This window comes from Mastigoproctus giganteus, chromosome 2 (genome assembly GCF_048544385.1).
Source record: "Mastigoproctus giganteus isolate SK-2022 chromosome 2, ASM4854438v1, whole genome shotgun sequence".
Classification (NCBI taxonomy): Eukaryota; Metazoa; Arthropoda; class Arachnida; order Uropygi; family Thelyphonidae; genus Mastigoproctus; species Mastigoproctus giganteus.
This window is the reverse complement of record NC_143576.1, coordinates 127,162,817-127,187,151: the sequence shown is the minus strand read 5'-3', so window position 1 is coordinate 127,187,151 and position 24,335 is coordinate 127,162,817. Positions and strand designations below refer to the sequence as shown.

General features: G+C 36.6%; 1 protein-coding gene across 1 annotated transcript in view; it reads right to left on the bottom strand.

Moving 5' to 3' along the window:
- The window catches only part of roq (RING finger and CCCH-type zinc finger domain-containing protein roquin), a 711,471-nt gene that overhangs the window by 14,086 nt on the left and 673,050 nt on the right, over nt 1-24,335 (bottom strand). The window contains exon 24 of the mRNA XM_090390025.1: nt 14,754-14,856. Within this exon, the coding sequence (XP_090246151.1) occupies nt 14,754-14,856 (103 nt within the window). The remainder of the gene's footprint in view (nt 1-14,753; nt 14,857-24,335) is intronic.

Here is a 24,335-nt window from a genome sequence, read left to right as displayed (position 1 = left end):
ATAGTATCCAATCAAGTTGGTCAGGCAAGACTTCCCCTTAACAAAACCATGCTGTGTCTGAGCTATAACTGAAGTCTTGTCTAAATGATCCTGCAGTGCTTCTTTAACCAGTGCCTCCATTAATTTTCCTGGAACAGAAGTTAAGCTCACAGGTCTATAATTACTTGTGTCAGCCTTTGATCCTCCTTTGTGAATTGGGGTCACATTTGCACATCTCCAGTCTATGGGTACCTCCCCTGAGTCCAAGGAAGCTCTCATAATTATGGCTAAGGGTTTGCTTACTTCCTTTGCTGCCTCCTTAAATATAACTGGATAGATCCCATCCACCCCGGGTGCCTTTCTTGTGTTTATCTTCAACAGTTTCTCCTCCACTTTACTCCCAGTTATTTCAAGATTCTGTAGCTTACTGCTAGAGTTGAATACACCTCTGGCATTCCCCTCGCTGAATAACTCCTCATGTGTGAATGTCGATGCAAAATATTCATTTAGTTTGTTAGCTACCTGAGCAGGATCATCAACACTTGACCCATCAATATCAAGTGGACCAATCTGATTCATCCCCTTCCTTCTAGAGTTTACATAAGTAAAGAACTCTTTGCTGTTTTTCTTTGCATCCCTTGCCAAGGATTTCTCGTAATCTGCCTTCGCCTGCCTAACCTCCTTTGTAACTTGGTTGCATATCAACTTGTATCTATCATAGGCTTCTGTGTCATGTGTTAATTTGTATGTATCCCATGCATTTTTCTTCTCTGCCATATGCCTCATTAGTTCATCTGACATCCATTTTGGCCTAAACCTTGAACAATATTTCTTAGTTGGTATGTAAAGCCTAGTAGCTTCCAAGATAAGTTCTTTGAATGCTTCCCATTTTGAATTTGCTGTTGGTAACATCATCAGTTGGTCCCACTGTATAGAATTTAAATACTGTCTCAGTCCATCGTAGTCGCCTTTACGGAAGCAATAACCCTTCCCTTTACCCCAAATGGTAGTTACCTCTTTGAGTAAATCCCACTTCAGCACACTGTGATCACTGCCACCTAGTGGTTCATTTATCTGCAGATTCTTAATGCATGAAGAATCACTGCTGATAATCAAATCAAGAGTATTACTCCCTCTAGTTGCCTCCCGAACATGCTGATGTAGAAAACAATCATCCAATAAATCCACAAAAGCCCTGCTAGTGTGTGAGTAACCAGCCCCCAAATTCCAGTCAATATCTGGGAAATTAAAATCTCCCATTATAAGACACTCTGATTTACTGCCCACTCTATTTCCCTGTACAGTTCCTTATTATACTCATCAGAGTCATTAGGCCTATAGCACACTCCTACTCTCAATTTTGATCTCCCAATGTTTATGTCACACCAAACTGACTCCACACTGCACTGTCCAGCGATGTCGACTGGCTTCACTTCCTTGGTTTTTATGTGTTTCTTAACTAATAGCATAACCCCTCCCCCCTTCCTATCCTTTCTGTAGACGTTGTACTACCCAAACTGCAGTTCTGCATCCCTTATATCTGTGTGACACCACGTCTCTGATATCCCAACAATATCTGCCTTCGATGTTTTGAGCAATACCTCAAATTCATCAAATTTATTTACTAAACTCCTAGCATTGGTGTACACGCAAGTATACCTGCACCTGTTTCTATTCTTAGCTACCCTAACACAACCCATGTGTTTACTTGTACCGCAATGGCTCCCAGCAGTGTCTGAAATACCATGCATCTTGTTTTTCAGGCTTCTGCTCATAAGAATTACCCTGTATTGTATCAACATCTTTGCTCTTTCCTTTTTGTTCTTCATAAACAGCGACTATTATAGTGCTTTTGGGTCAAAGGGCTTAAATTTACAGTTAGGTCATTGAAGGGGTGCCAAAAAGCTGTTTGTACAAAGGTGCCTTACATATCAGAGCCGGCCCTGTCTGGAGGCTTCATTTTAGGAAGGATCTAGAGCTGCTGGAACAAGTACAGTGAAGGACAACAAGAGTTGCCCTTACGAAGAAAGGCTTAAGTTTTGCATATTACAGCATCTGGAGACTAGGCACCTTCGAGGAGAGCTGATGAGATGTACAAGGCCTTGAATGGTTTGAGAAAGCTGAATGCTAATGGAATTCTTCCTCTTGCCCAGATTAATTTCCTGAGGGGATATAAATTTAAATTGAGGAAAGGCAGTTGTAGAACAGATGTGTGGAAATTTGTCTTTAGCCAGAGGGTGGTTGTTGCCGAACAAACTTCCATCTGTCATAGATGTCGACAGCTTAAATAAATTCAAGGCAGAACTAGACAAACATTTGGAGCAAATGGATGGATGAAATGAGAAAGGTTGCTTTTTTTTTTTTTTTTTTTTTTTTTTTTTTGGCTGTTGCTGCATAAGCTTGCTTTTTTACATCATATGTCTCTACTAATGCTACTATCAAGATTATTTTTTGCATCGAGTTCCTTTGTTACTGTATTATAATATCCAATCAGATTTGTTGGACATAATCACCCTTTTAACAAATTTATGCTGTAACTGCAGTGTAAGTGCATTCCTGTCTAGATGATCCTGCATTATTTCTTTAACCAGAAACTTGATTATTTTCCCTGGAAAAAAAGTTAAGCTAACAAGTATGTCATTACTCATGTCACCCTCTGATCCCCTCCTATGTGAATTGGGGATTCATTTGCACATCTGCAGTCCATAGGGACCTCTCCAGAATCCAGACATGCTCTCATAATTATGGCTAAGGATTTGCTTAACTCCTATACTGCCTTCCTTAATATAATTGGACAGATCCCATCCACTCAAGACACTTATGCTGAGCTTCAATAGTTCCTCTTTCACTTTTCTCTCAGGTATCATAAAATCATTTAGCACCCTGTGTTTCGGATTAACTTCTGAAATTACCCTTAATAAACTCTCCATGTGTGAATGTAGATGCAAAATGGTCTTACCTGTCTGCACATGGATAAGCACAAGCAGTTACATATTGACTCTAGGATATGTCTGTGCAGACCAAAAGTGAATGCTATTATTATTATTATTAGCCATAAGGTGCAAGGAAGCCTGAGGCTTATGCTGCACCAGCCAAAAAAAATTCCTGAGTTACGCTGAGAGAGAGAGAGAGAGAGAGAGAGAGAGAGAGAGAGAGAGAGAGAGAGAGAGAGAGAGAGAGAGAGAGAGAGAAGGCAGAAGTAGAAAGGAATCACCAAAAGAGAAGAATGATGATATCCAGCTCAGGACCCTGGATGTGCTAAGCCCATACTCACCAGCCCATACTCACCAGTTATCTTTTAAGGGCACAAAAGGTGATACTGTTGTACATGCTAGCACTAATGTTATTAAGAATAGTATAGAAACATCGTGTAGAATGTTTTGCAGCAATTGATCTGAATATTTAAGGCAGTGTTAAGAAAGAGTCACGAGTTTGGGCTAAATTTGAAAGTGTGTGTGAAATTTTGAAAAGCCAAGATAGGAGAGAATGAACAATAAGAGCCTTGTCGATCAGTTAAGCTAATGGGCTAGAATATTTTTTCAGCATGGTCTGCACTGGTTAACATTAAGGACTGTTTTTACATGAATAGGATACACATGAATAGAGGGCATGCAAGAATAGTTTGGGAGAGGGCTAAATGAAGATTAATAGTTTAATGGTAGCCATAACCAGAGGTGAAACTGATTGCAATGCTTGTATAGTAGTAACCCTCTTAACTAACCTCTGCTTAACCAACTTGAACAATGCCCATGGCACATTGCAGTGTACCATGGATATTGGTCAAGGCTTGTAAGCTAGTGTTGCAGTAGGCCACTCTGCACTAGTAAAATTATTTGTCATTGTTATTAACTGAATATAATTTAATTAAATATTAAATTATTGAATGAAGTATGGGTAAGAAAACAAAGACAGCTATATCTATGAACACAAATTTGGATGCTCTGGCAAGATTTGATACAGGTAAGTCACTGAAAAAAAACTGCTGTTGAATTAGAAGTGGGCAAGTCAACTGTAAAAGACTGGAAAAATATCAAGAAGGATTATGCATTCAATTTGTTTCACAAGGGTAGTCAAGCTCCCTTGAACAAACCAAAATTACATTATAGTTGTGATTTATAAAAGAAAGACAATATGGAATTCCAATCAGTGGACCTCTAAAAACAAAATCAAAGAAAAGGCAATGGAACAAAATTCCAAGTTCAAAAAACACTGATGGTACAGAAACTTTATTTTAGAAAAAATAATATGGTATTCAGGTTCTAGAATATCAAACAAGACAATGCAGGTGAAAGTTTTTGAGTTCGATTTTCCAAAAAAAAAAAAAAAGAAAAAAAAGAAAAAAGACAAATACAGATCTCACAAAATCGCTAAGAGTCATGAATGTCAAAGAAGTGTTTACAATAGAGCACTAACATGGAACGAAATTCCAAGTTCAACATTTTTACTGTCTTGGAGAAAATTTTGGCCAAATACTAATGAAAGTCCTGAAGAAAAAGATAATGAAGCATCTAGTTTATTAACCAATTCAACATCCCATTTTATGGAAATTAGTAAAATAATAAGAGGAGTTTACCTCAATATAGTACGTAGAACACTTCCGTGCGGAAGTGTTCTACGTACTATACTGAGGTAAACTCCTCTTATTATTTTACTAATATTATTATCAACGTAGAACATATTGAGTAGTACAGCTCTGATTCATACTATCTGATTTTATGGAAAATAAAATTATGGATGACGTAGAAATTAACACATCATGATGGAAACAGATAGATCTAAATATGAAGAAGGGATTGAATGAAATGCAGGGCCAAAAATATCACAGGCAGTTGCCCAAAACACCCTAGATATATCTTTATATTATAACGAACAACAATTTCATTCAACAGGGTAGTAGTAGTAGTGGTCCTTGAGATTGTCACAGACATTCTCTCAGATATGCCAGACAAGCTGTTCTTGCTACCTGGGAGTCTAAAACGCTGATGGAACTGATATTTGGGTGACACTCAAGTCTAAGTGGACCCAATTTCGGCGAAGTCCGGACGGTCTATGACAGCCAAATCCTCTGCTTGCACCTTCACGATGGTGGGACTGTTAGTAATCCTGGGTATAACCTTCATGCACAAGTACATGGTGGGTGACCACCCAGGTGTGAACCAACGTAAGCAGGGGTCGAAGTGTGGCGCCCACACCACATGGAGGAACGCCGCCCCTCTATGTTACCAGGCAGTACTAGGTGGAAGATGACTCTCATCAACCGGTGAAATACCACCACTTTGCTTATTGGAGGCTTGAAGTGGTGGAACCCATGTTTAGTCTCTAGAGCTAAGTTCCGGCCAACCCTTCCCTATCTCTTCCATCATGCAGTATGACTGATGATTTTTGAGGTTACGATGAATGTCGTGGCGAGATCCAATATTCCTTACATTTCGAGGGTACAGCTCTAAAACGGTGTTCGCAGGCCGGCCGCTAGTTAGTACACCGGACTGTACCTACTGGTAACTCTCTAGGAAGCTTCCGGATCAGCTAGTGTATAATCTTGCTACCTCTACTCTGCCAGATAGTGACTGGAGGGAGTCCGAGTAGTGTGTATGCGGGGAGCATTGTCGAGGCCACGTTATGTCAAGGATCTGGGTATATTCTTACCACATGTACGCCATATCCAAAAATTTCATTACTTCATACAGCATGTCCCACCCACTTTTTCTTACTATTGAATACATCATGAATTGTCAAAATAATAGATCAAGCTTATCTGCGAAAAGATCTAAACCTCCCAAGGACTTCCTAATTCATTTCACAAATATACGTGGTCTCAATTCTAATCTCAACGATGTCCATTTCCACTTGCAGTCTTCCAAACCTTATGTACTTTTTCTGACTGAATCTCAGTTATCAGTTGATTCAACTACTGCTCATCTCAGATGTCCAAATTATTTGCTGTATGATTCTTTTCGCCTCAAAGTTGGTACTTGTGCATATGTCCGTTCTGATATTAACTGTCAGAGACTTGGCAATTTGGAATCTCCTCTCTTTGATCTTCTCTGGCTTAAAATCTCTCTACCTCATTGTGTAAAATTCATCTGTTGTCTCTACCGTTCTCCCAACTCCACTAATCACTTGGAGCTCTTTGACTTCCTCTCTTTGCCACTTGACTTTCTCCAGTCCAACTTTCCTAACAGTGAGGTAATTTTCCTTGGTGATTTTAACGTTCACAACTCCAGCTGGCTTCCGTTTTCTAGTCATACCGACCCAGCAGGTCGAGATGCTGAGGCTTTTGCAAATACTAATGACCTAGCACAGATTGTTCATTTACCTACAAGAATACCAGACAATCCTAATCATACAGCCAATACGCTTGATCTTTTTCTCACAAACAACCCTTCTAAGTACGGTCCTTTAGGCACTTCAGATCACAACTTGGTGATTGCCTCTTCTCCAATGGAACCTTTATCTCATGGCTATTCCCAACCTCGTATTGTTTGGCATTACAAGAATGCAAAATGAGATGACCTGCGAGACTTCTTTTCTTCTTTTCCTTGGTCTGTTTACTGTTTCAAAACTTCTGATGTCAACGCTTGCTCAGATCGTGTCAGTGAAATTATTCTTGCAGGAATGGAATCCTTTATCCCACACTCCACTTTAAAATCTCGTCCTTTATCTAAACCTTGGTTTTCCAATAAATGTGCTAAGGCTGTCCAAGAGAAGAACGTTGCATATCGTAATTGGCTTGTTTCTAATTCTTCAGTTTCATTTTCTGCCTACACCAAAGCTCTCAACACTTGTAAAGCAGTTATTAATCAGTCCAAACTAGAGTTTGAACAGGCTAAGAGTAGAAAACTTGCTTCTTGCCCTAATGGTAGCCGAGCATTCTGGTCTCTTGCCAAAGCTATTGGCCGCAACTTTTGCCCATCTCTGCTCCCACCTCTGTCCAAACCAGATGGTTCTGTTGTCACTTCAGCCAAGGATAAAGCTGACCTGCTAGCATCCCATTTTTCTTTGAGCTCATGTATTAATGATCTTGGTAAAACACCTCCCACGATTCCTAACACGCTCCATTCAATGCCTCCTGTGGCCTTCCGTCAAAAGGATATCAGAAGGATTTTGATGAATCTTGATGCTAAGAAAGCTCCAGGTCCTGATGGTATTTCTCCACTTGTTCTCAAAACCTGTGCTCCTGAACTTACTCCTATTCTTTGCCGCCTTTTTTCACTTTCTTATTCCAAAGGTGTTTTTCCTTCTGCTTGGAAATTTGCTCATATCCAGCCAGTTCCTAAAAAGGGTGACAAATCCCTCCCATCCAATTATCGTCCCATTGCAATTACTTCTACTCTTTCTAAAGTAATGGAGAAATCAATTAACCGCCAACTCTTAAACTACCTAGAAACCTTCCGTCTGATCAACGATCGCCAGTATGGATTCCGTCAGTGTCGATCCACTGGTGATATTCTGGCTTATGTTACCCATTTATGGACTAATTCAATGGAAAGGTTCGGTGAAACACAAGTAGTTGCTCTTGACATCTCAAAGGCTTTTGATCGTGTTTGGCATAAAGGTCTTCTAAACAAGTTCCATCTTATGGTTTGCCAACTGTTTTTAGTAATTGGTTATCCAGTTTTCTCTCTGATCGCTCACTGAGGGTGATGGTAGATGGCTCCCTGTCTTCTAACTTCTCCACTAATGCCGGTGTCCACCAAGGTTCAGTTCTTTCCCCCACTCTTTTCCTCTTGTATACCAATGACCTTCTCCCATTGACTGGAAATTCTATCCATAGTTTTGCCGATGATAGCACATTGCATTCAACTTTCCATTTTGAGAAACCTTGTCCAGCTCAATCAGCTTCAAGTTCTCGAAAATCTGCTACCAATTCCTTAAATGCAGATCTTCAGGTAATTCTCCAATGGAGCAAAGACAACTTAGTTGATTTCAACCCTTCTAAAACTCAATCTTGTCTTATATCTCGCAAAAAGGATTCTTCTGCTCCTATGCTTATCTTTAGTGACACTCCGATTTCTAGGCAAAATGATATATCTCTTTTGGGGGTTACCCTGACTTCTAATCTCTCTTGGCACAAGCACATTACAAATATTGCTTCCTCTGCATCTAAAAAACTTGGTTTTCTCTTTCGCTCTCGGCATTACTTTTCTCCCAAACACTGCTCACTCTGTATAAATCGCAAATCCGCCCCGGCATGGAATATTGTTCCCACATCTGGGGTGGTGCCCCCAAAACCTCTCTCAGGCTTCTTGATTCCATTCAGAAGAGGGCAGTTAGGTTAATTAATGACTCATCTCTAACAGTCTCTCCACTCGCTGTCTCATAGACGCACTGTTTCTGCTGCATGCCTCTTCTACAGATACTTCCATGGGCACTGTCTTCTGAATTGGCTTCTATAATTCCCGCTCTCTCTTTCAAAACAGTCCGAACATGTGCCGCCACCAGCCAACATCCATTTACTGTCCAACTTCAAACCCACAGAACCAACTTTTCATCTTCCTCATTTATTCATTCAACTGCCGTTTTCTGGAACAACCTTCCTTCATACGTATTTCCTGAAAATTACAATCTACAGAAGTTCAAGTCCAATGTCAACAAATATCTTCTTTCGTCTTCTCAATCTCCAACCCAAGCACGGTACTAAGTACTATAGGTTATAATACCTCTTGTGTTTGGGGTTCTCATAAAAAAAAAAAAAAAAAAAAAGTAGTGGCATGTGATGCAAGAAAGGAAGTGTATGAGCTTATGCAGCATCAGCCAAAAAAAAAAAAAAAAAAAAAAAAAAAATCACACCATTCCCTACAAATGCCTGTACAGTTCCTGCTTGAATTTATTCAACCTATCAACTTCCATGACAGATGGAAGTTTGTTCCAGCAATTAACCACCCGCTGGCGAAAGGCAAATTTCCGCACATCTATTCTACATCTGTCTTTTCTTATTTGAATTTATGCCCCTTAGGTTCGTAATCTGAACAAGTGGAAGGATCCCATCAGAATTCAGCGTGCTCAACCCATTCAAGGCCTTATACACCTCAATCAGATCACCGCGCAGGTGCCTAGTCTCCAGCCACTGCAATTTGCAGAACTTAAGCCTCTCTTGGCAAGAGGATCCCTTCATTCGCCTCACCAATCTTGTTGCCCTTCTCTGTACACGTTCAAGTAAATCTACATCCTTCCTAAAATGAGGCCTCCAGACCTGTACGCAGTACTCAAGGTTAAGAGCGGATATCATCTTTTAAGGGCACAAAAGGTGATACAGTTGTACACGTTGGCACTAATGATATTAGGAGTAGGAGACTGGTAGAATTACTTAACAAGTACAGGTCACTGTTGAACAAAAGCCGAGAATTAGGGTTGCATTTGAAAGTGTCTGCAATTCTGCCCAGACACGATAGGAGGGAGTATATGATGAGAGCCTTGTCGATCAATTCGGCCCTGGAAAGATTGTGCAAGGCTCAAGGGGTGGAATTTTTTTCAGCCTGGACTGTACTTGTTAACAGGAGAGACTGCTTCTACAGGGATGGGATACACTTAAATAGAAAGGGTGCAAGAATATTTGCTGATGCTATCGAGGCAGTGTTAGGTGGGTCGGAAAACTGATAGCTTGGGGGAATACAAGGACTAATAGTTTAACAGTAGCCGCAGGCAGAGGTGAAGGTGATTCTTGCACAACTTCTATTAGAATAAGTAGCGACCTGGAGCATGGGGTGTTGGGGTTTCAGGGACAGATGGCAGTCATCGTGAAATAGGTGAGTATATGGGATGTGTTAGGGTAACTAGGAATAGGAGTAGGAGCATGTATGCATGCATGTATACCAATGCTAGAAGTATAGTAAATAAATTTGATGAATTTGAAGTGTTGGTCAAGACATCAAAGGCGGATATTGTTGGGATAGCAGAGATGTGGTGTCACACAGATATAAGGAATGCAGAACTAGAATTTGGGGAGTACAACGTGTACAGAAAGGATAGACAGGATAGAAAGGGAGGAGGTGTTATGCTGTTAATTAAGAAAAACATAAAATCAAAAGAAGTGCATCCAGTTGATATAGATGAACAGTGCACTGTTGAGTCAGTTTGGTGTGACATAAGCACTGCGAAAGCAAAAATAAGAGTAGGCGTGTCTTATAGGCCTAATGACTCGAATGAGTACAATGAACAATTGTACAGAGAAATAGAGTGGGCTAGTAAATCGGAATGTCTTATAATGGGGGATTTTAACTTCCCAGATATTGACTGGAACTTGTGGGTTGGTCACTCACACACTAGTCAGACTTTGTGGATTTATTGGATGATTGTTTTCTGCAGCAGCATGTTTGAGAGGCAACCAGAGAAAGTAATACTCTTGATCTAGTTATCAGCAGTGATCATTCGTGTATTAAGAATTTACAGATAAAGGAACCACTAGGTGGCAGTGATCACAGTGTACTAATGTGGGATTTACTTAAAGATTTAATTACCATCAGGGGTAAAGGAAAGGGTTTTTGCTTCCGTAAAGGTGAGTACAGTGGTCTCAGACAGTTTTTAAATTCTGTACAGTGGGCTCAACTGACGATGTTACCAACAGTAAATTCTAGGTGGGAAGCATTCAAGGAATGAATCATGGATGCTACTAAAAGTTTCATACCTATTAAGAAAAATTGTTCAAGGTTTAGGCCTGAATGGTTATCTAATGAACTAATGAGACTCGTAACAGAGAAGAAAAATGCATGGGATGCATATAAATTTTCAAGCGACTCAGAAGCCTATGGCAGATATAAGCTAGTCTGTAATCAGGTCACAAAGGAGGTTAGGCAGGTGAAGGCAGATTACGAGAAATCCTTGTCAAAAGATGCTAAGAAAAACAGCAAGGATTTCTTTACTTATATAAACTCTAAAAGGAAGGGGATGAATCTGATTGGTCCACTTGACATCGATGGTTTGAGTGTTGATGATCCTGCTCAAATAGCAAACAAACTGAATGAGTATTTTGCATCTACATTCACACATGAGGAATTATTAAGGTTTGAAAATGGCAGAAGGTTATCAAATTGTAGCAGGGTGCTCAATGATTTTGTAATAACTGAAAGCAAAGTGGAGGAGAAATTGTTGAAGTTAAACGTAAGAAAAGCACCTGGGGTGGATGGGATTTATCCAGTTATATTAAAGGAGGTGGCAAAGCAATTAAGCAAACCCTTAGCCATAATTATGAGAGCATCCTTGTACTCAGGGGAGGTTCCCACGGACTGGAGATGTGCAAATGTATCCCCAATTCACAAAGGGGATCGAAGGATGACATGAGTAATTACAGACCAGTTAGTTTAACTTCTGTTCTGGGTAAAATAATGGAGTCGCTGGTTAAAGATGCATTGCAGGATCATCTAGACAAGACTGCAGCAATAATTCAGACACAGCATGGGTCTGTTAAGGGAAAGTCTTGTCTGACAAATTTGATAGGATATTATGATGTGGTTACATAGGAAGTGGATGCAAAAAATAATTTTGATATCATATATTTGGATTTCAGGAAAGCTTTTGACACTGTTGCGCATGGAAGACTATTGCACAAATTGGAGCAGAATGGTATTAAGGGTAAGTTGCTACAATGGATAAAAGGATGGTTAAGTGGGAGAAGACAGAGTGTGGTAATCAATGGGTGCTCCTGTTCGTGGACTAATGTTATTAGGGGAGCACAGGGTTCGGTGTTAGGTCCACTGTTGTTTTGTATTTTTATCAATGATATTAATGAAGGTATATCAGGCTTAATGTCGAAGTTTGCAGATGATACAAAGGTTGGCAGGATTGTTAATGACAGTAATGGCAGTGTGCTACTGCAACAGGATCTAGATAATTTGGGCAGATGGGCTACGAAGTGGCAACTGAAGTTTAACCTTGACATTTTTAATGTCAAGGTTAAATAAGGGTGATGTTTATAAAAAAAGTGGAAGGAGGACAATGCTACAAATTTAACAAACTTATGTTAAGTATTATGCTACAAATTTAATAAATTTGTAGCATAATCCTTATTAAATTTATTACAGAAGAAAATTACTAATGTTATGTAAATGAATGTAACATTTATATGCTTTAAGTAAAAATAACATTCTTAAGACATGTATGTACAATTGTTATGACATTTCTCCTTAACTGACTTTTTCAATTAACTGATCAACTACAGATCCTGACTGGATGAGAGAGCTTTTACAAGAAATTTTGAGGGCTGTGTTACCAAGAACACGAACAGGTACACTAATGTTAGGAATGCAGATAGATAAATTCAAAGTATTGATTAAAATATGAAATGAAGACCATACTAGAATATCAGAACCATGGTGCCATTCTGAGGACGTAGAATTTATATACGGTGAGTATGAAGTGTATAGAAAGGAAATGTATGTATGGGTATATGTTTCTGTCATTGTGTTTCCAGAGCCTGAGCTCGTATGCAACCTGTGTTAACTTAGGCAGAAAATTGCCAAGCCAGTCAAGTATAATGTGAATAATTTATATTACGCTTGAAGTATTAGAGTGTTCTTTAACTGCTCCAGTAACCACGGAGCAAAACTCGCTGTGTTGCAGAATTACAAAATGATTTATTAATTTTTAAATTAAGTTAAATTTAAATAAGCATTCTGATGCAGCAACATTTTTGCTATCTTTTTCCAGTAGTTAAAATATGTTTAAAACAGTATGTTTATATTACATTTAAAAGGAAATGTTACATGATATAGGCTGAAAACAATATAGGAATAAGTGAAAAATAAATTTTCCACAGTAAGTGATATGGATAGTAGCCACTGCTACCTGTTTCTGCAGGCCTAGAGTATTTTTATATTTATTTGAATGTACATTTTTTTAGCTTATTTCAAGTAACACGTTCCAACCTTTTGAACACAATATACAGTAGAACCCGGATAAGAAATTCCCACATAAGAAGTTTTCCCCTGTACTAGGTTTGGTTTCTTAAGTCTCAATTTCACCTCTATATATTGTAATATATTATTTTCTTAAGTAAGACATTTCCCAGGTAAAAAGTTTTCCTGCATAAAAAGTTTGTGATAAAGAATACACAGTATATTATTATGATGACGTTTTCCCACCTAATACGTTTTTTAAATATAGAAATTATTTATTTTTTATATTAAACAATATAAACATTTTGGTAATCATACAGGTTAGTGCTAAGCATAATTTAATTCATAGTAAACCAACAAAGTAGGTTACATGTCATTGTTATTTACATCTCACTTTGTTAATGCCTTCACAACGAGTTGCCTTGATTGCACTTCCTCCAATAAGCAATGCTTTGCCAATGGAGTAGACTAATGTTACTTATTTTCAGCAGATACCACTACCCAGGAGTGGTGGTATCTGGCAAGAATCCACTGGTTGTGTTGCCTATTTGCCTATTCGAGAATCCAGTGTCGAAGCGTTGCTTATTCTATGTAGTTCAATATCAGGGCAACTTGTTGTGAAAGCATTCACAATATGAGGAATCACAAAAATGATGCCACCTACTTCGGATTTACTACGAACCAGTGACGTAACTATGCCAATGCGGTGCATTGGGGCCTATGACTGAAAGGGGCCCATTTCCCTCTTGCCTGAAACAGAAAAAAAATTTGAGTAAAAATGTAAGTTTTTTCGTTATGTTTATGATAAAATTTACTGTCTACAAACAATAATTTTTTTTCACACGAAGCATGTTTATTGTTAGCTAGCTGCACAGCACAAGCAAAACTGCGTGAATAGAGGTGAAATGGTATTAGCATAGCTGCTGCTTCCAGGGCAATTTTTAAGGATTTGTTATTTTTACCAAAACAAATATTTTCAGTGGGGGCCCACACTAAACTTTGTATTGAGGGCACATTTTCTAGTTATGACACTGCTATGAACTAAAATGATGCTATGCACTAACTTGCGATTAGTGAATTTTTCGTAGTCTGAGGCTTTCAGCCCTAAAACCTTTTCAGTATAAACATTTTGATATAATGGAAATGACATATTGCAATTGTTTTCATCGATATCCATAATTGGATAGCATCAATCAGCACAGAGAAGCATTTGCCGTTAAGTTCTGATTTTTCTGAACAGTTCTGAATTACACATTGGATTGTTGCTCTGTTTTATTGTAATTGTGACCTTTTAAGGTATGTTGAAACTCCAAAGGAGCTCATTCTTCCAACTTGGTAATGAGTATTTGGTAATGTTTTTAATGAAGAGACTGTTAAGCAATTAGAAATTTTCAGTTTAAAAATATCCCATAGGAAGAGTAAAATATTTATAAATTTCGAAATAGTACTTAAAAATGATCTTTAACTTATGTATGTGTATCTTTTCATTTTTATTTGTATAGTTAATATTTCATACCCTTAGGTAATTTTCCCTTCTAAGAAGTTTTCTCGCGTAGGAAGTTCTAAACCTCCAGTCCCTTGGAAATCTTCTTATCCGGGTGCTACTGTAGTTATTTTAGTCTCTGAAGAAAATAACAAAGAAGCTATATATATATATATATATATATATATATATACATTTATGTTAATTTAAATTCCAAATTAATAAATCATTCTGTAACCATCAAAACACAGTTGTTATATTTTGTTAGGTCTAGTACCTGTGCTCACATAAATATGTCATTTAATTCATATATCAGAACAAAACAGTTATAAACTTTATATAACAATATTAAGTAAGTAATTTTAACCCACCATTATGTTGTAAAATTCAAATTATTAATTGCTTATGAAGCAAGTTTCCCAAAATAATTGTAAATCAACATAAAAGAAATGGATTCAAACCTTCATTATCGTCACCCCATGTTTTCTCTTCTTGTTCTAATTCTTGCAGCCAGCGCTGCTCTATTTCTCTCATTTCCTCTCCTACCTGGATATCATACTCCTCCTGTATAAAATTTAGAAATGTTCAGTTCAAATCACAAAAAAAAAAAAAAAAAAACCTGAAATGAACTGGCAAAAGCTGTAATTGTAAAATTATATCAAAGGGAAAATGAAAAAATTGGCATTCTTAAAAGGTCTAGAAAAAAAAAACAACAAACAAACAAACAAAAACCATATATTAAATCTATTTTGATTCTAAAGTAATCTCAGCATGCATTTAGTCTTTTCACCAATGAAAAGCCCAAATGCATGCTGAGATTACTTTGTCTCTTCAGCTGGCTAAGTGCATTTCAAAATGCACAAAATTTTTTCAAGAAAAAAACAACAGATGATTCTGATGTACTAATGAATATTCAATATGAACTTGCTGAAATAACTCCATCTCTTTCTACCAGTTTAGGAAACACTTGGCCATTGCATAATTCAGAACTACTAGGCTGACTATCGTCTAGTTGTTAGTGTGTGTGCAGCCACATGTAATAAGTAGGTAGTTGTGGGTTCGAACCTGTATGCTGCCATGAAAAATGCATAACCCATTGTGGACTGTGGCAACAAAAACCTGTCCACACTTAATAATTAATTCAGTATGTTTGCATTCACAATGAATAAGTAAATTCTCATGGCCTTGGTCAAATTGAGAATAAATGGAAATTTAACTGCAAGATGAACACGGATCTAAAATTTTAATTATAATTTAATGGCCGTATCTCATCAGGAACCACAGAATTTGGACCAACTGCAAGGTACTGCAGCTGGTAAACAGAAACCAAGGAGTAGTTTATAGACTTGTAAGGGGGGGATTTAAAGGATATTCAGGATGAGAAAGGCTTGGGTTGGTTGGTTGATTTTACTGGTGCAAAAACGACTGTGGTTATACTGCGCCAGGAAAAAGTTAAAATACGAAAACAATAGATTCTGATAATCTTTAAAAAGGTTATCTCGTCAAATCATTATACCTGTATATATATATATAACACCCTGTGTGTGTATATATATATATATATATATATATATAAAATCAAGAATAATGCAATAGAGAAGATATATGCTATAGGGGGAAGGAAATTAATCTTCCCCCCTTTGTTCACAACGTATATCGCTCCAGGGCACACCGTATTTTCATTAGTTTAATTCTCTGCATAAACATCTACCTACTGTATTTTATACTAATAATATTTTATATATATATATATATATATATATATATATATACAGGGTGTTTCAAAAATGATGGTCAATAATTTAAAGGTGAAAAATACAAAGTAAAATAAGCAAAAAAAGTCCCAGTGAACATTGGGCTGCGAATGAACCATTTTCGAGATAATGCACATTTTCTGTGAAGATCCACCACTGACTATGGGAGCACTAGTTTAGCAAAAAAGCTGTGAATCCTTTGCTAAGGGTGGTTTTATTAAACATAAGATAATACATTTTTAATTTTTGGTTTCAACACCACATGATTTTACAGATGTTATATGTTACAGAATATGTTAAAAATGCTGTACTTGCATCCGTATGCAGCTTTGTAGTCTTCTCTGCATTGAGTTGTGAATCCTCTCAGGCATTCCTGGATCATTTCTGAGTTGCTGAAAGGCTCCTTCAACCCAACGCTGCAATTCCTTAACTGTGTTAATGTCAGAAGTGAACACCAAGCTTTTTACATGATCCCAGATACAAAAATCCATAGGATTTAAGTCTGGTGATCTGGAAGGCCACATTACCAGCCCACCTCTACCTATCCACTGTTGACCATACCTTCTAGTTAGATACCGAGTCATAACTCGAGCAAAATGTGCTGGTGCATCATCATGCATAAACCACACGTTCTGGAATTGCTGAATTGGAACATTATCATCATCAAGGAGGTCTGGAAGAACATTCTGCAGGAACTGAAGGTACAGCTCTCCTGTTAGCTTCTGGGTACAAATGTGCAGCCTCAAGTGCACTGCCATTGGCTTTACCATACATGAAGTGCATTTCCACATACTTTTTGTTGCTGTAACCTCTTTCCATGTTGACTATCCTTTGACAAGTACTAGTATGCCTGCTACGTTTCAGAGCATTGAGAGAGGGGAAAGGGAGAGAATAAGCATAACCTAACCTAAACAAAAAAGCCAGTGGTGGATCCTAACTAGAAATGTCAAATGTCTCGAAAACGATTCACTTAAGGACCTACATTTACTAGGCTTTTTTTTGCATATTGTAGTCTGTACAGTTCACCTTTAAATTATTGACCATCACTTTTGAAACACCCTGTGTGTGTGTGTGTGTGTGTGTGTGTGTGTGTGTGTGTGTGTGTGTGTGTGTGTGTGTGTGTGTGTGTGTGTGTATATAGAAGCAGTATAAGTTTAAAAATAAATTATCTAATTTAAATACGTGTTTACATATTAATGGCTTGTAAAAACTTTAAAACTGCTGACACATGGTCACTGTCCGATAAAATCTGACTGAGTGTCCAGTCAGATGAGTAAAAGCGGTAAAATATATATTGCGAATACAGGTAAAATTAACACATTCAATTAAAATATGCTTTATAAATAAAATGGTGTTGCAAGACTCGCACATAGGTGGGTCATCCGCCCCCAGCAGGAACGAATGTGTTAGATGGAGAAAGGCACGAAGTTCAACATGCAGTATAAAGAGGCAGCAAGAAATGCACAAATGGTATTCTATCTATGATTTATCTGAATTTTTCAAGTAGAGGAGGAGGGAGAGAGAGGTCATTATTCTTCTCTGTGAGACAACACTCAGGATATTGTATTCACAGCTGGAGGCCGTATCTAAAAGAAAAAAATATAGAACTTCTAGAGAAGATGCAGAGAAGGGTGTCTAGATTGATGTATAGTGCTAACCAATTTTCCTATGAGGATTTGAATGGTCGGCAATGTTCCCTCTAATTTTTCTTATAGTTGCGTGGTGCAGACATACATAATAATGAAAAAAAATGTTAACAATAAATTTACACTTTACAGTTAGTTATTTATTTTTCTTGGAATTTTTCTCTTCTGGTCTTTGTAGAAGTCCATACTTTGTAGACATCATCTACATTTATTGTTGCACCATTAGCTAAATGCAATTTGATTCTCATAAGGTCATTTAAATGATCTTCATGTATTCTATTTTGATTTTTTGCTTTAACTGAATTCATAGTGCTAAATCCTCGCTTGAAGTCTGCACTTGATGCTTGAAATGTTCCCATAATATCATAGAGAATGGATATGTTACAAAACTCTAAATTTGTAAGTACGAAATTTAAAGTGTCACTGAAAGTTTTAAACATTCCAGCTTTAGTTTTTTTCGACAATTACAAATTTTAATTCCGAATATTCTTCTGATATTTTAGAAATAACATCACTTTCGTTATTTGTAATAAATCGTGAATATGTTTTTGCAAGGCGTATCACATTGTTTCCCAAAGTCAAAATTATTGCTTTCATTTGTGATAGCATTAATATCAAATACTTTCCAATCATTTAATTCATCATCAGGAAATCTGTTATCTAAGTGATCACATACACGTTTGATAAAACGAATTATAGCTGCAGTGTCAACATCACTTTGAATTTTTGATAATACTTCTTTCACATTTTCATTCCCAAAAATATTTTTTCAAAGATATTGGTGTCTTAATTTATTTATTTTAGCTTTAACATATTGATGTGCATCAACAATGTTTAAACAAGTTTTTTGTAAATATTTGCAAAGTGATGCAAGCTCTCCAAATACATCATTGAGTGCAATTAATGCCACATGATATTGTTGTTGTTATTTAGTTTTTAGGAGCATTAGCAACTAAGGCCATATTGCTCCGGGGATATGCGGTGGTCACAGGCTCGAACCTCGGTCTAATCAAGAATCGTGTGCTACGCACTGCCGCTCCTGCCCACCTGGCTACGGAGGCGCCACATGATATTGTGAATTTTTAAAAAGTTGTAAACAGTATTTACTAATAGGATCGTTATATTCGTTAACCTTCTCATTGCTATATTTGATTAATATTTCATAATTTTTTACTAAAGCATCAACTGCAAAATGTCTGCATAACTATCTGACTTCATTTAATGGTCAAAAAGATACAACGCTGTGTTCTATAACCTGGACTAGTTCTTCTAATTTTCCTTTTTTTATGCTAGACCTGCTAAACATTGTGTATACAGTTCTAAGCAACTTCTCTATATCTTGCAGAATAGATACATTTTTCCATGCATCGTCCAATCCTAAATCTTCTCAGTGTGCAACACAATGTTGTTCAGATAGATATAATATTTCCTTTTTGAGAATTGCTGCTACTCCATTTTTCCTTCCAAGCATAACACTTGCTCCATCTGATGTGAACATTACCATCTTTTGAATATCACGATTATATTCATTTTAAAAAAAATTATTATTATTTTTTTGGACATACTGTTACAGTTTGTAAGCTTCAAAATACTGTTTTGTAATATGTTTCACTTTTCACTCGAAATTTAAAATATAAAATTAATACTTTTTGTACTGAAATATCAGTACTTTCGTCTACAATTAACGTGTGGAAAGTAGATTATTTTATTTCATTCAGGATATTTTTTATGAGAACAGAATTTATACATTCAATAAATTCAAATGAATAATTTTTGCTTCTCCAATTTTTAGGTTTATCTATAAATTTTTCCATGTGTTCATGAATGTCTTGTACAGAGTTCATTGATGCATTAATTTTTATGGCTAATATCACATCATTAATTAAAACCTTAATCATATCAAAATTCGATTTCAATCGTTCACTTCGTTCCTTTTTTATGTTACATACTTCTACAGTTTCCATCAAAATACTTAAAATTCCACCTTTTTTCGGATTAACTTGGTAACTTAATTACTTAACTTGGTAACTGCATCTATATGTATTTTCTGACTTAGATGCCATTTTAAATAATCTAGATATTCCCATTTTCTTCCTGTACTAAATTCTCCCACAACTCTTGCTTCTGCACAAAAAAAGTACCCAGGACGACACCATTTTCTTCATTGTATTGAAAAATATCTCCTAGTTTTAGGCTTTTATTTTTGTTTGATGAATGGAATTTCAGCATCAATTTGTTTTAAAAGCCAATCTTTTTTAAATGTTTTGCAAGTTTTTTTATTTACAGTATTTACATCTTCAGTTTTTCTTTTGGACATTTTTTATCTAAAAAATTTTAAAATCAAAGAATTTTATTAATTCTCTGTATTTTGTAAATGAAGTTATAAAATAATAGGAAAAATCACAAATTTTTAGTGCATTATTAAAATAGTTTATAAAAATTTTAAAAAAAGTTTAATTTTTCATATTTTACCTTCTTTAAAAAAATATTAAGTAATACTAAATGTTTTTGGCCGGATCAGTAGATCTGCTGACATTCCGCCCACATATTTTTACGTATTAATTAGTAAAAATTAATACATAAAAAACTCAACTTCAAAAATTTTCACGATCACAATACATTCCTTATACACCTACTCCCACACATACTGTGTGTGTGTGTGTGGTTGAGTGGATGCAATGTAAAAATGCTGACCTTCCCTATTATATGTTATTTATATTATTTTTATAATAATAAACTCACCTTAAAAACATACAATATAAACCACAACCGCTACAGTCCTTTATATATTCGTAATGATCATAAAAGAGTTAGCAAAAGCTTAAGATGCTGAAGTTCATCACAAGAAATATGCATTTAGTCAAAGCTTAATAAAGAGACGGCACTCACCTCAATAATCCATTGTGGTTATATGGATCATAAAACAGCAGTGTGAGAAATAATTGATTAAACTAAAAACGGTGTTTAAAAATTGTGGTATGGAAAGCGTGGTTTAAAAAGAGTAATTTAAAAAACTTAGCCTAGAGGAGGAAGGGTGCACCATATCACACTCTAGTTGTCTGAAATTATCTGAAATTAAAATTAAAAAAGGATTAAAGCCAATAGTCAAGAACGATGGACTTTCGATAGGTTCATCTTCAGATGGTGATAAAAAGAAGAGTGAAAGGGTTGCTCTAGATCTTAAGTACCTGAAATGTTATGCTGGACACGTGGTAATTTAATTCGTGTGATATTATATATGTTAGACAAGGTAACTGGAAGTTTTGTGTTTAAGACGTCAAGATCGGTGCTGAGACGATACCATTCTATTATGAGGGTTTCGTATAGAAGGAGTTGTATAATTTTAATTTAATTTAACGATCGCAAATAAAATCACACGCAAATTAAATTACCACGTGTCCAGCATAACATTTCGGGTACTTAAGATGTACAACAACCCTTTCGCTCTTCTTTTTATTGCCAACTGAAGACGAACCTATCGAAAGTCCATCGTTTTTGACTATTGGCTTTAATCCTTTTTTAATTTTAATTTCAGATAATTTCAGACAACTAGAGGACGATATGGTGCACCCTTCCTCCTCTAGGCTAAGTTTTTTCAATTACTCTTTTTAAACCATGCTTTCCATACTGCGATTTTTAAACAACGTTTTTAGTTTAACCAATGATTTCTCACACTACTATTTTATGATCCATATAACTACAACGGATTAGTGAGGTGAGTGCGGTCTCTTTATTAAGATTTCAACTAAATGCATATTTCTCATATTCGTAATGTAATAATTTTTTTCACATAAATAAAAATCAATGCACATAACTTTTCCCTATGCACTATGTATTTGTAAATAAAAGATGTGGGTACATGTAATGCAATAGCGAATCTTATATCATGAGCTATCACCCCTTCCTATATCCATTCTTCCACTAATACTCCTGTTGCCATCTACATATGTCAACTGTAATGCGTGGGAAGTAAAAGCACGTGTGCAACTTCCTAAAAATCAGTGTACGGCTGCGCAGCTTAGAGGGAACCATGGTGGTCGGTATCAAAAGTCCAGTAGCTCACACACACACCCTTTGAGTGGTTCGTATTTCAAGCCAGTGACTGCTAAATGCAATTAATGATTGTATTCGTGATTTACTGTAAAGTCCTCTGAGCTGGTGTTTGTGCCAGAGTATAAATAAAAACAGTTAAGACTCAGTCTGTGGAGTTTAGATGGTGAGTTAGACAAGAACTAGAGGGTAAAAATATAAAATCTTAGGATTTACGTAACGGGATAAATATCAATATACGGAGTTCACCTTTGGGCAGTAGTTGAAAGTCGGCTCTAGCAGGGTGGCTGAGGCAAAGAGTTCAGCAAAATTCAAAGAGGAATCATATAGGTACTTTTTGACGATCGGATCAATATGAAAGTTTTTTTTTTTTACTTTTCCTTTTCCTTTTTTTAATGCTTTTTAAATGCTGATTAAAGTATTTAAAAAACTTCTAAATCTAACCACAAAAATACACTGATGGAAAGTGGTCCCATGTTATGACAATCGAACTATAAACTTCCGATCTTCGTATCGTCTGCAAACTTGGACATTAAGCCTGATATACCATCATCAATATTTAGTATTATTATCATTATCTTTTAGAAAATCAAATTTATTTAATTGTTCTGGTTTGTTTTCAACTAACATCATTTTTATGTTATTATTTAAAATGTGTGGCCATTTACTGGGATCACTAAGTGAAATTAGTTGACCTTGTATATCACTAGTATTAGTATTTAGTATTAGTAATGGCCGCATAGTGCAAGAAAGCCTATGGCTTATGCTGCACCAGCCAAAAAAAAAAAAAAAATATCCGAACAAAACAATGATAAAAACAAAAAAAAAAATAAAATAAAATAAATAAATAATAATAATTAATAATAAAAAAAAGGAAATTAAACCTATCATCCTATGCGTTTCCCTTACCCGAAGGTACTATCCAGATGACCGTTGAATTCCCCCAAACTGTCGGCCTCTACCACCTATGACGGCAACTTATTTCAGTAATTTATAACTCGCTGGCTAAAATAAAACTTCCTGTAGTCCAATCTAAACATTTCCCCCCGTAACTTGAATTTATGTCCCCTAGTTCTAGCATCATTTATAATCTTGAAAATTTTGTCCTCATTCATTTTACTGATGCCTCTCAGAGCCTTAAACACCTCAATCAAATCTCCTAAGGTGTCTAGTTTCCAAACTCTGCAACCCACATATTCAAAGTCTTTCTTCATAAGGACGCCCTTTTGCCGATCTCACCAGGCGAGTTACCCGTCTTTGCATCCTTTCAAGAAGCTCGATGTCTTTCTTTAAGAGGTCTCCATACTTGAACACAGTATTCCCAGTGTGGTCTAACAAAAGACCTTATATAATGGGATTATCACGTCCCTATCTCTACTTGCAAAAGTTCGATAGATCATCGATAGGACACCATGGGCCTTCCTTGCAACCTGTTTACAATGCTCAGAGAATTTCATGTCTGACCGTATCGTAACACCCAAGTCCCTTTCCTCCAGTACTGGGTTTAGTTGAACTCCACCAAGTGAATAAGTTATTTTGGGATTACTGTTTTCCAGGTGTAATACCTTACACTTTGTTGGATTAAAGTATAGCTGCCATTTTTCTGACCATTCCTGAAGTCTATCTAGGTCTCTCTGAAGAAGCTCAGCTTGACATTAATGAATACAGAAAACAACAATGGATCCAACACTGAACCCTGGGGACCTCCACTAATTAGTTTACAAAGAGCAGTGTCCACTGATTACCACTTTATCCATAGCAGTAATTTGCTGCCGACCGAGCTAGCCGGGTGGGTAAAGTGCCTGCCTGGCAACACAAAGGTCGCGGGTTCGAATCCCGCCTAGCGCTTGGATCAAAGTACTGCAAAAATCTTGGGAGTTGCATTATGGCCACAGAAGCTGATGTGCCAAAAACTACCAAAAAAAAAAAAAAAAAGGAATTTGCTTCCAATGCCACACTGTTCCAATTTGTACAGCAGTCTTCCATGTTGAACAGTATCAAAAGCCTTTCTAAGATCCAAATATATGATATCAAAATTATTCTTTGCATCCAGTTCCTTTGTAACTACATCATAGAATCCAATCAAATTGGTGAGACAAACCATTCCCTTAACAAACCCATGCTGTTTCCGAGCTATAACTGAATGCTTCTTTAAACAGTGCCTCCATTAATTTTCCTGGAACAGAAGTTAAATTAACAGGTCTGTAATTACCTGTGTCCCCCTTTGGTGCTCCTTTGTGGATTGTGGTCACATTTGCCCATCTCCAGTCCATGGGTACCTCCTCTGAGTCCAAGGAAGCTCTCATAATTATGGCTAAGGGTTTGCTTACTTCCTTTGCAGCCGCATTTAATATAACTGGATAGAATCCATTCACACCAGGTGCCTTTCTTATGTTTATCTTCAACAATTTCTCCTCCACTTTACTCTCAGTTATTACAAGATTATTTAGCTTTCTACCAGAGTTTAATAAACCTCTGGCATTCTCCTCATGTGTGAATGCAGATGCAAAATATTCATTTAGTTTGTTAGCTACCTGAGCCGGATCATCAATAGTTGAACCATCGATATCAAGTGGACCAATCTGATTCATCC